The 15,422-nt window shown below is 43.1% G+C and overlaps 1 protein-coding gene across 1 annotated transcript in view; it reads left to right on the forward strand.

The window, feature by feature from the left end:
- Window positions 1-2,284: 2,284 nt before the first annotated feature.
- Window positions 2,285-15,422, forward strand: part of RB1 (RB transcriptional corepressor 1) — a 48,769-nt gene continuing 35,631 nt past the window's right edge. The window contains exons 1-7 of the mRNA XM_033171605.1: window positions 2,285-2,358; window positions 6,207-6,321; window positions 7,283-7,392; window positions 8,191-8,325; window positions 11,834-11,872; window positions 12,315-12,376; window positions 14,157-14,267. Coding sequence (XP_033027496.1) covers window positions 2,297-2,358; window positions 6,207-6,321; window positions 7,283-7,392; window positions 8,191-8,325; window positions 11,834-11,872; window positions 12,315-12,376; window positions 14,157-14,267 — 634 coding nt within the window. The 5' untranslated portion in view covers window positions 2,285-2,296. The remainder of the gene's footprint in view (window positions 2,359-6,206; window positions 6,322-7,282; window positions 7,393-8,190; window positions 8,326-11,833; window positions 11,873-12,314; window positions 12,377-14,156; window positions 14,268-15,422) is intronic.

The raw sequence follows: 15,422 nt of genomic DNA on the forward strand, positions 1-15,422 counted from the left end.
CATTATTAAATGGGAATTCCTAACAAGTAAACATAGAAAATTGCTTCATGTTCTCAATTTTGTTTGTCCTTTTTCTACCGCAGTTAGTTACCACAGTTGCCCCAGTGAAAGGGCGTTGCTGAGTTGCCAGTTGTGTTGCTAGAATGTGCTCCAAAATCATCCAAGTGACCTCAGCGAGCATTTCAATTTCAAATATTCTGATTATTTCTACTTTGAGTTAAGTATTTTTACTTATTTACTTGATTGGGGAGGACAGCTGTCCCCTTGGCTACGCCCATGTCAAAGTATTCTGTGTCCACAGCATTCCCCTGATCCACCAAACTTGTAACTATCCAAAAAAAGAAATGAGATTTGTCTGGCATGGCTTAGTAATTACCACATCCTTTTCTAAAGTGCCCACAGACTAACTTGAGATTAGCTAGGTTTTCCCTTACCACCTTGTTTTCTATCTTGGGCTGCAGCTCCCTCCAGATGTCATTTATTATGTTATCACCAGGTTGGGTATTATTATTTTTTGGATGAAGATGGAGGCAAAGAAGGGTGGAATCTACACACACATAAGCACCTGAAAAGGCTTTTTAAAAGTTCTTAAAAATACATTGAATTTTCCATAAGGCTCAGAATCACCATCTAGTGTCACATTGTATATTGCACGTAAAACACACTTAAAATGTTTTTTAATTTGCAGCTGTATAGCTGAGTCCTAAGTGTTGAGCAGTTCTGCCTTCTGTCACCCAATAGCATTTTTTTGTCTTCATCACACAAATGACATACCACTTGCTTGTTCATCCTCTTGCTTCAAACACAGGCAAAGAAACCTTTCTTACGTCTCTTTCAAACGTGAGCTCATTCTGAGCTTTAGCCTGGCTGACAGTCACCCTGCAACTGTTGGCTTCTCATGTGATTTCCCCTTTATTCCATTTTTATACTGCCCTTCTTAAAACTCAGCACATCTGTAAAGCAGTCACACCGGTTTCTTTAGATGCCTCCCACTTTTCTTTCTTGTTGTCATTTGGGCCTTCAGTATTTCGCCTTTAAGAAACTCCCATCCTTCTTGGACTCCCTTCTCTTTGAATACAGTGGTACCTCAGGTTACGGGCCTGATCCATTCTGGGATGCCGTTCATACCCCGAAAAGGCCGTAACCCGAGCGGTGATAATGTGCATGCGCAGAACACTTCTGCGCTTGCACGCGTGGCGAAACCTGGAAGTAAACACTTCTGGGTTTGCTGCGTTTGCAACCCGGAAAAACTCAACCTGAAGTGAACACAACCCGAGGTATGACTGTATTTCTGACCATGAGATCTCACCCGGTAGCTCCTTTTTGAAATTGGCCGTCTTAAAGTCCAGATTGCCTGTGACTAAATGCAGCTCTCCTTTGCTTCTGAATCATGAAACCCAGGAGGACTTGATCACTCTCTTCCAAGTTTCTGAATACAGGTGGTGACCACTTTGTGCACGGGTTCTGCTCCTGGCCCCTGCAAGCTCCACCCTGCCCGTTCTGCCTTCTTCCTGGTCCAAAAGGACCCACGTGTCGGTAGTCACACATCAATGGGGTGCACACAAAATGGTTGCCACCTTTATTTCCACTTCATCAGTCATCTCCTCCCTATTGATGAGGACAAAGAGGGACTGGAAGCGTTCCAAAAAACGATTTCTCCAGATTGAGTGACTGGGTGGTAAAATTTCAAATGCAATTAAGGGTAAACAAGTGCAAAATGATGCATGTTGTTTTTTTTTTGGGGGGGGGAATTAATGTCACAGATGTGATGGTGTCTGAACTGGTGGTGATGGACCAGGAATGAGACCCTGAAGGGATGGTGGATAGTTTGATGATGTGCAGCAGCAGCAGCAGCTGTCAAAAAGGCAAATTCCATGTTTGTGATCAAGGAGCTGAAAATAAAACTGGTGCACAGTTCTGGCCCCACCTCACTTCAAAAGGGACATGGAACGAAGCTGAATGTGGGAAGGTTCGGGGCAGAAGGAATAAAGTGCCTCTTGGCGCTGCGCTGCCGCTGGCCAAAGGCTCGGTGCCACGAGGGATCACGGCCGCCCTCTCCCCCGCTCAGAGCCGACGGACGGGGACTGGGGCCCACGACCTCCCGAGGCTCCTCCGCCGCCCCGGGCCTTGGGGAGCCCGGCATGCTTTGCGAGCGGCAGCGCCTGGGCGGTGTCCTCCTGCCCCGGAAGTGACGCAGGGGGCGGGAATCTGCCGGAAGAAGGGGCGGGAGCCGCGGGCGCCGGTCGGAGCCTGGTCCGCGCTGGTCTCGCTGTGGGCGGCGGCAGCGGCGCCCGGGATGGCGACCCCCAGGAAGGCGGAGGCGCCGCCCACGAGCCAGGCGACGCCGGAGCGGGACAGGTGAGGCTCGCGCGCGGGGGGGGGGGCGCGGGAGGGAGTCTCGCCCCGCTCGCCTTGGCAGAGAGAGAGAGAGAGAGGGGGGGGCGCGCGCGGGGCGTTTTCTCTCCGTTGTGGCAGAAGGCAAAGCGCGAGGAGCCAGGCGGGGCTGCGCGGGGTCCGGAGGGGCAGCTTCGTGTCTCCCCGGAGCGAGGATGCCCGCCCGTCTCCCTCCTCCGCCCGCCCGTTCCTCGACTCACCTGCGACCAGTCCCTCGTAACTCTCCTGTGGCTGGTTGAAGTGGCCCTGCAGACTGAGCAAGGTATCCTGAAAAGGAGGACGATGTATGTGAAACGGAGAGAAAGGAAACGGCAACAGGGACACCAGGCAACAGGGACTTGGCAAGTGTACAGAGATCCCGAGATGGATCTCCCCTCTCTCTGGCCGGCAAGGAACTTTTATTCTGACCCAGTCCTGTCCTAGGGAGGTGAGGATTCACCTGGCATCCCTGCTCCCTCCACCAGACTCCAGCTGTCTCTTCCTGGGCCCCCAGCCGCCGCCGCTGCTGCCATCCTGGCAACTACTCACTTCCCCACTATAGCTGACACATCTGCACTCCAGCTCACTTTTGATCCTGGTGAGGTCTGGAATGTCATAGAGATAGGTTAGAAAATCCGTAGAGTGCCCTTGCTCCTTAGCGTGCTCTATCACTAGAGGTTAAGTTATAGGAAGATGGGAGGTACGGTTGGCCAGAAATACAGATCTTATGGATGACATCTCATGCCTTTCTCCCGCCAAATGGAAATGGAAATGGATAAAATTAGTGTCTAATCAGAAAAGCATGTTCTGGCCCAGGCAACACATGTAGTGCTTCAGGGGGAGTCCAACATATTTTTGTTACGACCCACCTTGGGTACCAGCCCACTGGTTGAGGATCCGTGCCTTGTCCCTAGCCTAACCTCCAAGACCTTTATCTATTTCTACCATTCTCCCTTGGCTAGGTTTAATCAGACATGAAGGGCAAGGCTTGCAACTGCACATTGTTAGGTGCATAGCCAGAAGCACCTTGTCAAAAACTGAAATGAATCCCATAAAGTGTGATTTGATGAAGCATTGGAAATCTCACTTGGGGCTGCATCAGTCGTCGATACAGCCAGCTTTAAAATCTAAATTTCAAAAATTATTTCTATAATCAAAACAAAATCGAAAATTCTTTCTAGTAGCACCTTAGAGACCAACTGAGTTTGTTCCTGGTATGAGCTTTCGTGTGCATGCACACTTCTTCAGATACCCTGAAACAGAAGTCACCAGATCCTTAAATATAGTGGGGGAGTGGGGAGGGGTATTACTCAGAAGGGTGGTGGGAATGGGTGATAGGTAAAAATTCTTTCTAGTAGCACCTTAGAGACCAACTCAGTTGGTCTCTAAGGTGCTACTAGAAAGAATTTTCGATTTTGTTTTGACTATGGCAGACCAACACGGCTACCCACCTGTAACCAAAAATTATTTCTGTCTGGTTAGAAGCTTTCTTGTGATCCAATAGTACTTTTTATTTATTATAGCTATCATTTTGCACAAAAGTTACTAATTTGGTTTTGGTATCACTGAAACCTCAGTTGCATCTGCAAAGGTTTGCAAGGAATTTGCACGCTTACTTCAAAAGGTAGCCAGACTTAAAGGCAGCTCTTGGTACAAGACCTTTCTTTAGATGACTGCTTGTTCTATTCATGGAAAGATTTTACAAAATGAGTAGAGTGTTGTCCCAATAAAACAAACAAAACAAAACAAAACCCCAAAGCATCCAAAAATAAATTACAATCAAATGGTTTCTGAAATTTGTAGATTTTAATAAAGTGCAGCTGATGTTCTTTAATGTATTTACCAATAATTTTATTTAAACTTTTACTCAAAATCGTGGTCCATATTTTGTAATATTGGTTTAGTAAAGCAGTGTTTTTCAACCACTGTTCCGAGGCACACTAGTGTGCCGCGAGATGTTGCCTGGTGTGCCGTGGGAAATTACTTTATATATAGTCAATATAGGCACAGAGTTAAATTTTTTAACATTTTCTAATGGTGGTGTGCCTCGTGATTTTTTTCATGAAACAAGTGTGCCTTTGCCCAAAAAAGGTTGAAAAACACTGTAGTAAAGCAATGGGTTAATAATACTCTATTATAGAGAAATAGTGGTTCTTTTTTGTTTTACCACCTGTTTGACTTAATCCCTTTTTGAGGGGAAAATACTGCATTACTTAATTTATTTCTTCTAATGAATTATATGATAATCCCTCAATAAATGTTTTGTAATATTATTCTGTAAAATCATCTGGCCCTGGTACGGTGCAATAACTTGATAACATTCAGTAATAGTCTCCAGGTTTCAGTATCTGTTGCAGGCCCATCTGCACTGTACATTTAAAGCAGTATCATACCACTTTAAACAGGCATGGTGTCTCCCAAAGAATCCTGTATACCTGAAAGAGCGTTTCCGCCACCAGCTCCGAGGGCCTTTTGGCAGTTCCCTCATTGTAAGAAGTGAGGTTACAGGGAAGTGAGGTTGCGGAGGGCCTTCTCGGTAGTGGCACCCTCCCTGTGGAACACACTCCAATCGGATGTCAAGGAAATAAACAACTACAGGTGAAACTCTAAAAATTAGAATAGTGTGAAAAAGTTCATTTATTTCAGTAATTCAACTTAAAAGGTGAAACTAATATATGAGATAGACTCATGACATGACATGCAAAGCGAGATATGTCAAGCCTTTATTTGTTATAATTGTGATGATTATGGCGTACAGCTGATGAAAACCTGATGAAAGCTGATGAGATTGTGAATTTGGGGTTTTCATCAGCTGTACGCCATAATCATCACAATTGCTTTGCATGTCGTGCGTCTATCACATATACTAGTTTCACCTTTTTAAGTTGAATTACTGAAATAAATGAACTTTCCCACGATATTCAAATTTTTCGAGTTTCACCTGTATCTGACTTTTAGAAGACATCTGAAGACAGCCCAGTATAGGGAAGCTTTTAATGTGTGGTGTTTTACCATGGTTTTATCATTTGTTGGAAGTCGTCTAGAGTAGCTGGGGCAACCCAGTCAGATGGGCAGCATATAAATAAATAAATAATCCTCAACCTCATCATCCTGGGAACTGTAGTGGTTTAACACTTACTGGTAATCCTTCTCGCAGAACTCTCGAAACTGTAGCTCTAAGCAGTAGTGCAGTGCAGCTGCAGTATATAATTTGTGTTTCTTGTTCTGGTGTAGAGTACGAATACTGTTGATAAAAGCTGGTTCATTATGTGCTGAAGTTGCTGCAAACATTCTGTACATTCATACCCGCATGGCATGATTATTTTAAAAGTTCTAATGTTTTTATTTCTATAAAGGAAAGCACTTCCCTGTAAATGGTACGGGAGCAGTGGTGTAGTGGGGGGGGGGTGTAGCTGGGGAGCCTGGCCCTCAGGCACATTTTTTGGAAGGGAGCTCCCCACCCCTGCAAAAATCCTCCTTTTTGTCATCTGCTCTCCCTACACCCATGCTGCTCAACCTGCATTCCTAGAAAGAGAAGATGCAACAGATCCAAATAAAGGGAGCAAACCTTTATTCTTCCAAGCAAACCAGCAAAAATATTATTATGAGAAGAAGTAAAACGCAAAGCAAGAGGGATTGCTTTACTGCTAGAAGCATTTATTTTTGAGAAACAAGGTCACCATTAGAAGCCCCTTAAATCATCAGCCAGCACAGGAATCAGCAGCAGAAGCCGAAGCCCCACAAGCTTGTTTGCAAACCACAGCATGTCTCAGCGGAAGATTGGAGGGGATGGGTGAAAATCAGTCAGATTTTGATACATTTTTCTTCCTTAGGCTTCCATGTGCTGAAAAAGCCTTTTTTGACCTATGTGATACTTTGCATGTGACAGATAGTGTGCGAGTAACTGCTTGGAAGACTTACGAAAAAGTGTCTCTGGATGGAGTTGTAGTAAGTACTATATATGTTTTGTTTCTTAACAGAATAATGGCCATTTATGTTAGAATGTGCACAAGATATAAAATAGTTAAGAAGATTGAGACAATAACACCAAACCAAAAACTTTACTAGCCTCTTTTATACTCAAAACATTTTTTCTGCCTTTGTTTCTATTTCATCTATCTTGTGCAGTTCAGTTGGTTTGCAAACAAACAGTATTGGTACAAATCATGCATATGTAACGGTCTTCTAAAAAATGATAAATTTAGTGTGAACCTTCGCTATTTCCAAAATTGCATTAATCAAATGCAGGCATTTATGACCAGTAACTTTGAAACTGGGTTCAGTTCTTTCCTGTATAAGCACAATACTCAGGTGCAGAAATACCTTTTCCCCTCTCCGCTTGCTGTGTGCAGTTGGGCCCTCAGCAGACCAGGCAGGTCTGGGAATGGGAATCCTAGGCCTTCTGCCACTCCCATGCAGATGTTCCAAGCTCACATTGTTGAATAAGGTGCAGAGGAGAAGCTGTATGGGCACGTGGGAAATACTTTTGCTCCTCACCATGTCTACATATGCCCTGTGCATGTGTCTATAGGCACCCTGAAGAGGGAAACCTGGGCACAATCCCCTTCTGAATTGTTGCCCTGACAGTTAGAGTGCTTCTGTTTCCTATTGATGTCCATGGGAGAGCCTGGGATGTGCTTAATTCTTTCACATTGACATGAATGGGGTTTCAGTATCCTAATCTTAAAAACGAATTCCACTGATTCTGAGGGGGTGCAGGAGAACCTCAGCTATTTTTATATCAGTCATATCCATTTGACATTTTCTTCTTGGTATCTTTTGCCAAATCATACTAGCATATGCATATTCCTAAGAAAACACTCAAGTTTTGTCTTAAGAAACAACATTTACTACTCTGTTCTGATTCTGATTTACAATGAACATGAAAACTACTATTTGTTTTTTCTAGGAGGGCCATCTTAAAAAAGAATGGTGGGGGATCTGTATTTTTACAGCAGCTATTGACCTGGATGAGGTGACATTCACTTTTACAGAGCTTCTGAAATGCCTAGGTATTAGGTAGGTTGGTTGTATCAGCTGAGTTTGATACAATTCATCAGGTATGGGATAATTCTGTGTGTGCATTTTGTCGGAGGCTTATTTCCCAACTACTGTGAAGGGGTCTATTGCTGTGGTTTTGCCTAAAGCAATGTCTAACCAGGGTCTAGGATTTAACAAGATAAATGTTTCCTCATTTCACTTGCATGAAGAGGGGTCTGGGATCAGTTTTTGTCAGATTGTACTTGAGAATGGCTGGGACTGTTAACCTCCCTCCCTATTTCCCATATCGAATCCTACCCTGCTGTGGAAGAATACAAATCCCGGCATTTCCTCCCTGCTGCAAAGCTTAATAGCAGCTTGGTGGGTCTGCACTTTGGGTCATGGAAGTGCTGTGCTTCTACCCTGATCACTTTTATCAAGCCCTCCATGCATTGCAGCTGCATTTAAATAACGGCTGGTGGAGTAGGGAATCGTGATAGCAGCTTTGCCATCTCATGTCTGTTTTAAGCCAGGGAAAGAGAGTGGTGTGAGTTGGCTGAAGATTGAAGTGCGGTGAGATAGTTTTTTTTCCCTTTGGGACTCCAAGGTGAGGTGCTGGATAGGCTGCCTGGGGCCAGTTTGCCTCTTTCCGTGCCTCGCTTGGGGATAAAGCAAATATTTTAAAGGCCCTAGAGAGCTTCACTGCTCTGTTAGCTGAGCAAAGCTTAAAACCCTGTAGGGCTCAAGGAAATTTGGTCCTTTTTGAGAAATTGGCTTTCAATATGTGCCTTGAGCCTTATGGAAATATTTGATTATTGACTTATGTTATTCTTGCAGCGTTTGCAAATTTGTGTACATGATTAAAGAAATGGATGTCAACATGGACACCATTAGTACTAAAGTGGAAAGTACTGTATCACACCTGAAGAAAAAATATGATGTCCTGCTTGCACTATACCACAAGTTGGAAAGGTAAAGTGCTTATTGTTTGCTGCGTTCTAAAACCTAGTTTAAAGAAACTTGGTTTTTGCTTAATCAAGGCTTTCTGAGTCCTTAATTTCAAAAATTGACTGTTTTGAGGGAATTACAGCATTAAAATGAACATTGTGTTTGGGGATTAAGAATGGTGTAGTGGCTGGAGTGTTGGTCTGTGACCTGGGAGACTGGCGTTCTAGTCCCCACTCAGCCATGAAGCTCGTTGGGTGACCTTGGGCCAGTCACTGTCTCTCAGAAATGATAGGTCAAGATCACCACAACCTCCAGCTTAGTCTTGCTATTATTGATTGACATATCCCCCCAAGGTCCAAAGAATTGACAGTCTTCCTGTTTGTAGCAGCACAATCCCAAATCACACAGATAAATGAACAGAATATGGTTAATTAGGCTTTCCGAATGTCTCACTTACCGTGCCAAAATTATTCAAGGCACTGCTAAGAAAGATTGTTTTGAGTCTGCTTGGTTCACCTTTTTGAGTTAACAACCTAAATGTTAACAACCTAAATTGCTCAAATCTCACTGTGGAGAGGTTTAGTTTCTCATAAATGAAGAGGCTTGACACAGGTAATATGTTTATGATCTTAGCTTAGCTTATCTCTTTTATTTCATTGTAAAGGCAATAAAAACAATTTGGGGGGAAATCTCTTTATTGCCCTGTGTTTGACTGTAACACAGTATGCATTGATGATACAGTATGATAAAACAGAAAAGCAAATAAAAATTGGATTTTTTTAAAAAAAACCGAATAAAAATCTTTACAGTTCAGCCAAATTAATTCAAAATTACACAAACACACACAGTGTCTTTTGAAAATTGATAGTACAACAATGCTTAAGTTTGTCTGGATCATGTACTACTACTACAATATTTTTATTTGCATCCCGCCCTCCCCGGCCGAGGCCGGGCTCAGAGCGGCTAGCATCATAAAAACAACACATTATGCATAGAAACAGACGTCAGTTAATTAAAACACACCTTAAAATTAATTCAGACAAGTTAAAATCTGGGCAGGTGGCAGTTATCAGGTTAGAATTGAGAGTGGTTAATACTTGCCAGGATGAACTGTTTCCACTGAGCATACAAGGACCTGTGAGCTGGTTGGAGACCTCCTTTGGGCTTGTTTTTATACAAAGGAAAGTAAGTCTGACCAGGTCAAAGAACCTTCTGTAATGCAAGATGAAAGACTTGTTGTTCTCTCTGAGGATTGTCCTCTAGCCAAGTGTGCTTTCTATGGCTGCAAAAGCTTAAATATCAAGAATAATTTAGTCTCCATCAGGGATGGCCTCTTGAGAGCCACTTTCTGGATGAAAGTTGAGATCAATATTTAATATTCTAGGGGGAAAGTAATACAGGCTTGCATCCAACCAAGTTCTACTAACACAGCAGGAATCGCCCTTTCTCTCCTCCTAAGTCTTCTCTGGGGGGTCGTCCAGCCTGCAAGGAGGGGCAGTCCCATGGCGTGAGCAGAGGTCTGCTGTGTTTGTGCGAGGGCTGTGTGAGATACAACCCACAATCCTGAGCACTTGCCTCTCTGACACGGACAGCTGCTGGATCAAAGGGTTTGGCAATAGATAGGGACAGTCTCATACCAACGTATGTTAAAGAGCAGCTTGGGTCTAATGTGACATAATTTTAATGTAGGATTTCCCCCTTCTCTCTACTTGGGTGCCAATTCTCCATTTTTAAATTAAATACCTGATGGGCCAAAACATTGTTTTAATGCAGATTCATATGTTGGTTTTCAATAGTCAGTTAGAATCCCCTCCAGATGACCAGGCAGGAGAACATGGCAAAAGTTGTTGTTTTTGACTCTCTGCATGTTTGTGTGTGTCGTGATATATCGCTGACATGTAGATAGGAGGGCTATTAAAGAAAATTGTAGGCTAGTCGTCTTGTGGACATATTTGTTGGCTAATGTTTACAGAGCCAGAACTCCACCCATGGGACACTCGCCTGCAGGAAGGCAGGGGTGTCTGTTCTCCTTTCCCACTATGGCCCTCCCAAACGTGTGTGTATGTGTGTGTGAAGGGGAGATTGGCAAGAATCACTCTTTCTTCAGCAGTCGTAAACAAATACACAATTCACATCAGTGACCCATTGTTAACATCACATTTTTTATAGCAGTTGTTAATAGGACAGCACAAACATAAATGGGTCTCAGCAACAGAGGACAAAACCATAAGTCTTTTGAATAATATTTGCAAATACTGGCATGTAAATGTGTGTGTGTGTGTGTGTGTGTGTGTGTGTGCGCGCGCCCGCTATAATTATGTAGATTATTGTGCTACACTTGAACTTGCATGTTTAAATTTGTTCATACAATAAAGATGCTGGTACCATACTTAAGATTGCAAAATACTCTACTCTTTATTGCTCTTGAATGGCCATCTGTCATGGATCCTTTAGCTGAGTGAGATTCCTGTGTTGCAGGGGGTTGGACTAGAGGACCCTTTGGTCCCTTCCAACTCTGCGATTCTGTGTTTCTAATATGTCCTTTAGCAACATCCTTCCACCACAAATTTGCAGCATTGAAATCCTCCAGGCTGGGAGGGGGTGTTTGAATGGTGTGAAAGGGAATAAGGAGGAGGAGTTTAAAACTTCATGTTAAGTCACTCTAAGATACCGTACTGCAGTACATAAAGGGAACAGAACAGCTCCCTTGAGCTGCCAATTACCAGCATGCCTCTCAAGCTGAGCTGAAGAGTTTGGATAAGGGAGAGGAATAAGCAACTCTACTACACACACACAAAGTAAAAACAAAAACCTGGTATCATTCCTATTTGGGGCTTTCACAACTAAGCAGTGTTGTCCAAGAATATCCAGGTAACCCTGAAAAGACGCACCCCAAGTTACTGGACATGCTGTGTTTGTGTGCAAGGGATCTCCCTCCTTCCACAGCCCAGAGGGGCTCCATATCCACACTGTGCTCTTCCTCGGAGGAAGCTCTCCTCTGCCCCCCTCAGCCTCACACAGGAGAGGTCCGTTCCCTGGTGTGCTTCCCTTCCCTTCCCCAGCTCCCTCCAGCCTTGGGAGGCATTTCTCTTCCCATGGCCTCAGCACCAGCAGCGACAAGTTGGATCTGAAGTCTTAGGTGAGGCATAATGCAACAAGACTTCAGAAACTGCTCACACTCATAAAATTCCTTGTTGCGGAACATGCCCAACACCGTGAGCTTTTCAGGTGCTGCCTAAATGGTACATGTATTATAATAGTGTTTAGTATAATATTATATAGTATAGAAATAATAGTAGACAGATTTTAGCATTCATATGATAGTATAAGTTTTCAGCATAATTGGAAAAACCCCTGCAGAATTTCATTTTGCATCCCTGTGGCTCCTGCAAAAACCATCTAGGATCCAACCCTCTCCCAGCAAACACATTCTCTTCAAAGCAGCTGTGTTTAGAATACTCTGGGTATGCTGAGTTGAAATCTTAAGTTTTAGAGTGCACTGATATGCCTTTTTTCTTTTTCTTTTTAAAAGAACCTGTGGACTTATCTATGTTGAGCATCCTGATGATCAGTAAGTTTGTCTGTTTTCATAAAATCAAAGAAATGTTGATATGTGAGCTGCTAGCTAGTGCATAGGTTCACAAGATAGCAGTTGGCAAAGGGTAATTAACAATCTGTGGCCTTTTAAACTCTGTTGGGGGTGTGGTGGTGCTGTTTTTGTTTGTTACTATGTTACGTATTTTTATACTGTAAACTGCCCTGTCATCCTCAGATGAAGGGTGATACAGAATTATTATTATTATTATTACTACAGTTTTAGAGAAAAAATCCATGTCCCAGAGCAAGCAGTTCAAGCAGCCCCAAGTATAACTGTATTTTTGGCTTAAAAACTCACAGCCACACAAAACATTAAACCCTTGGTTTAAATCACTTCAGCTGCATACCTTTTAAAAAGTGTTTTAAAGCAGGAAATGTGGAATCGTCACTGTAATGTTTTTCTCTTCTGTTTGTAGAACTGAACTAAGTTCTTCACTAGTTCTAAAACTATGCTGGATCATGTTTCTTTTGGCAAAAGGTAAGTAGTAGTTATCCTTCAGTGTTTAAAAGAAAACAGAACCCCCCAAAATTGGTTTGACTATTTATACTCTAAGCTTTGCATTAATATTATAAGCCACCTGGAGAATGCTGTTATTGGGACCTTATAAATGCTGTAGGTACATCAGTCAGTCAGTAAAATAATTGAAATCTGAGAAAAGCAGTCATAGGGCTGGTTCCTACCCTGGACGGGGTGAATTGGGCGATATTCAACTGGTAAAGTGATGACAAAGCTTAACTCAGCAATACAATTGAAAGAAAAATAGCAGAGGAAGATACTTTCCAACTATCAGTCGAAAAAAATTTCTAGGCATATTTGGCTTAGAGAATCTATCTGTCGATTTTACCATATAGTTGCCAAGCTAAGCAGTCATATTACCAAGCTGAATTCAGTGCTGCATTTGTGCCGAAAGTGATCACCTGAAATAAACCACCTGATCTTGTATAGTGGAGCCCTTTGTGTGATGCCTTGGTGTGCTGCTGTTGTTTAGCGTGGGCATATCCTAAATCAGCAGGGACCATTTTGGATGAACCGTGATGACCTGCCAGTGACTGATGTCATGATGTCAGGCGCAAGAGAGTTAAGGGGAGCTCTTATATCAAATCTACATAAGCACCATAGCACTAAGGTTGGAGGGAAGCGTTCAATGAGGAAAAGGTAGCAATGAGATCTCTTATCTCTTCTAAGCACCACTGTCGTCAGATCAGAGAGAAGCTGTCAGCTTAAGGGAGAAGTTTGTGGAAACACTGGTTTTTGCTGATGTTCTTATCCCTGTGGAAAAAGCAAGCAGAGGAATCTCCACCCCAGAGCTTAAGTGGAATGGACTGGAAATGCTAAGTGTGTGTGTGTGCGTGCGTGTGCGTGACTGTCTGGCTGCTTGCAGGTCTGGTGTGTGTGAGAGGGAAAGAAATGTGTGCTTGGTGCACATGTGTGGGACAATGGAAGAGGGAAGAGGCACATACATTTTTCTTGTTTTTGCCTCCTTGCCTTTACCTTGCCAAATTTTGCCCTGCTCACCATGGGAATGTGACCCTCAGAAGGTTGGACAAGCTCTGATCTGGTCCTCAGGCTGAAATAGGTGCTCAGTTCCTGTCTTAAATCTTTGTTTGGGCAAGGTCTTGAATACTAGGCATTGAAAATTGTAACCTAGATAATTTGCAGAAGAGCCATAAGATACAAAGTGTTGCATCCAGATTGTCTCTTCTGCAAAAGGAAGAGCTCCTTTCATTCACAGAAGCACCTGAGCTCCAACAAAGGCCTCTGCTGGAGGGTGGGGGGGGCAATGTCTGCTGATTCCCCCGGTCACCCACCCACCTTCCCCCTGTTCTGGAATGTCCCCAAACTCTCCCTTGTAGCTTTTCAGGAAGCAAAAAGGGCTGCAAGGGAATGGGGATTGTGCAACAATGGCCACCCTCCCTTCATTCAGCAGGAGTGTCCCATGAGCTCTAAATCCACGCCTAGAGGGCAGAGTCAGCTACTTAGATCCATTAGCAGAAGCCAGCCCAAGGGCTCCTGCTAACCCAGTAGGGTTTTGCATCAGGTCCAACTCTGCTCTGGATGATTGGGAAAACCCCCCAGAACAGCAGGAAAGCAAGCAGAAATGCTTGCACTGACAGAACGCTCTCCTAAGCCCTGTCTTGAATTCAGCCCTATGTATTTCCAGCTTAGTTTCCCCCAATGTGAAACATGGTACATTTTCCACCTATGGTTTAAAGAGGTGTCGATTGAAAATGTACTCTCATTTTTCTAATGTTTTCAGGAAAAATACTACAGATGGAAGAAGATTTGGTTATTTCCTTCCAGTTGCTGCTTTGTGTCCTTGATTATTTTATCAAACTGGTGCCCTCGGCAGTCCTCAACGAACCATACAGTAAGGATTTAAACTTTTCATTGAACACAACAGTAAACATGTTTGTAGTCCACATAGGAGATTGTGTGTTCTGTCCTGAAACTGCCAGGTCTTTCAAGAGAATTAGATAAGTTGTTTAAACTGACCCTACTTTCATTTACTGTGTTGCTTATATTTGTGCCCCTCAGTGCATTCTGTGCCAGAGCCACTACTTCAGCCTTGCAGATATATGTTGCTGCAAAGGAGCAGGCAAAAATGTAAAAGCTTACACATTAATTATACTTGGGAATCATGCTTGAGCTTTGAAAACAATAGCTGCAATATTTGCATTTTATAATACAGTACTTGCATAACTTTTGTATTGCTGCAGTGCTGTTTAGAATCATTTCCCCATATTCTCCACATCTCTGAAAGACTAGCTGTGGTCACAGACAGGACTTTGAATCAGAAATGCATAAAGTACATTCCAAACGCAAAGAGAGTTTGTACTGAAAATGACACAAAGAAAATTGATATGTCTGAATGATACTGTTTTATTCTGAGTTTTGCTCTTGTATTTTTGCATCCTGCTTAAAAATATTAAATTATTATTTACAAATCCTTTTTTCAGGTAAATAATAAATATTTACCTATGAAAGTTTTATTTGCACTTTTCCAACTGGCCTGGTGGATGCTTGAATATATGTTAGACTTTGGTTTAAAGCAGGGGTCAGCAAACTTTTTCAGCAGTGAGCCGGTCCACTGTCCCTCAGACCTTGTGGGGGGCCGGACTATATTTTTTGGGGGAAATGAATGAATCCCCATGCCCCACAAATAACCCAGAGATGCGTTTTAAAGAAAAGCACACATTATGCTCATGTAAAAACACGCTGAATTTAGGGCTGGATTTAGAAGGCGATTGGGCCAGATCCGGCCCCCGGGCCTTAGTTTGCCTACCCATGGTTTAAAGCATCCCTGTAAATTGTTTTGTGATTTTGTCCTCTGTATAAACTGATATTCTGGCATCAAAAATACATGGTGATTCATATCCTATAAATGTACATGTCATGTCAATGTACGCTCTGAATTTTGTACTGATCCAAGTCAGACTCCGGGGACGCCAACTTTTTTGGACCAGTGGGCACGTTTCAGGTTTTGAAAGAGTGCTGTTTTGCTGTAACAAAATGGCTACCATGG

The sequence above is a fragment of the Lacerta agilis genome, chromosome 1 (assembly GCF_009819535.1).
Source record: "Lacerta agilis isolate rLacAgi1 chromosome 1, rLacAgi1.pri, whole genome shotgun sequence".
In the NCBI taxonomy this organism is placed as follows: Eukaryota; Metazoa; Chordata; class Lepidosauria; order Squamata; family Lacertidae; genus Lacerta; species Lacerta agilis.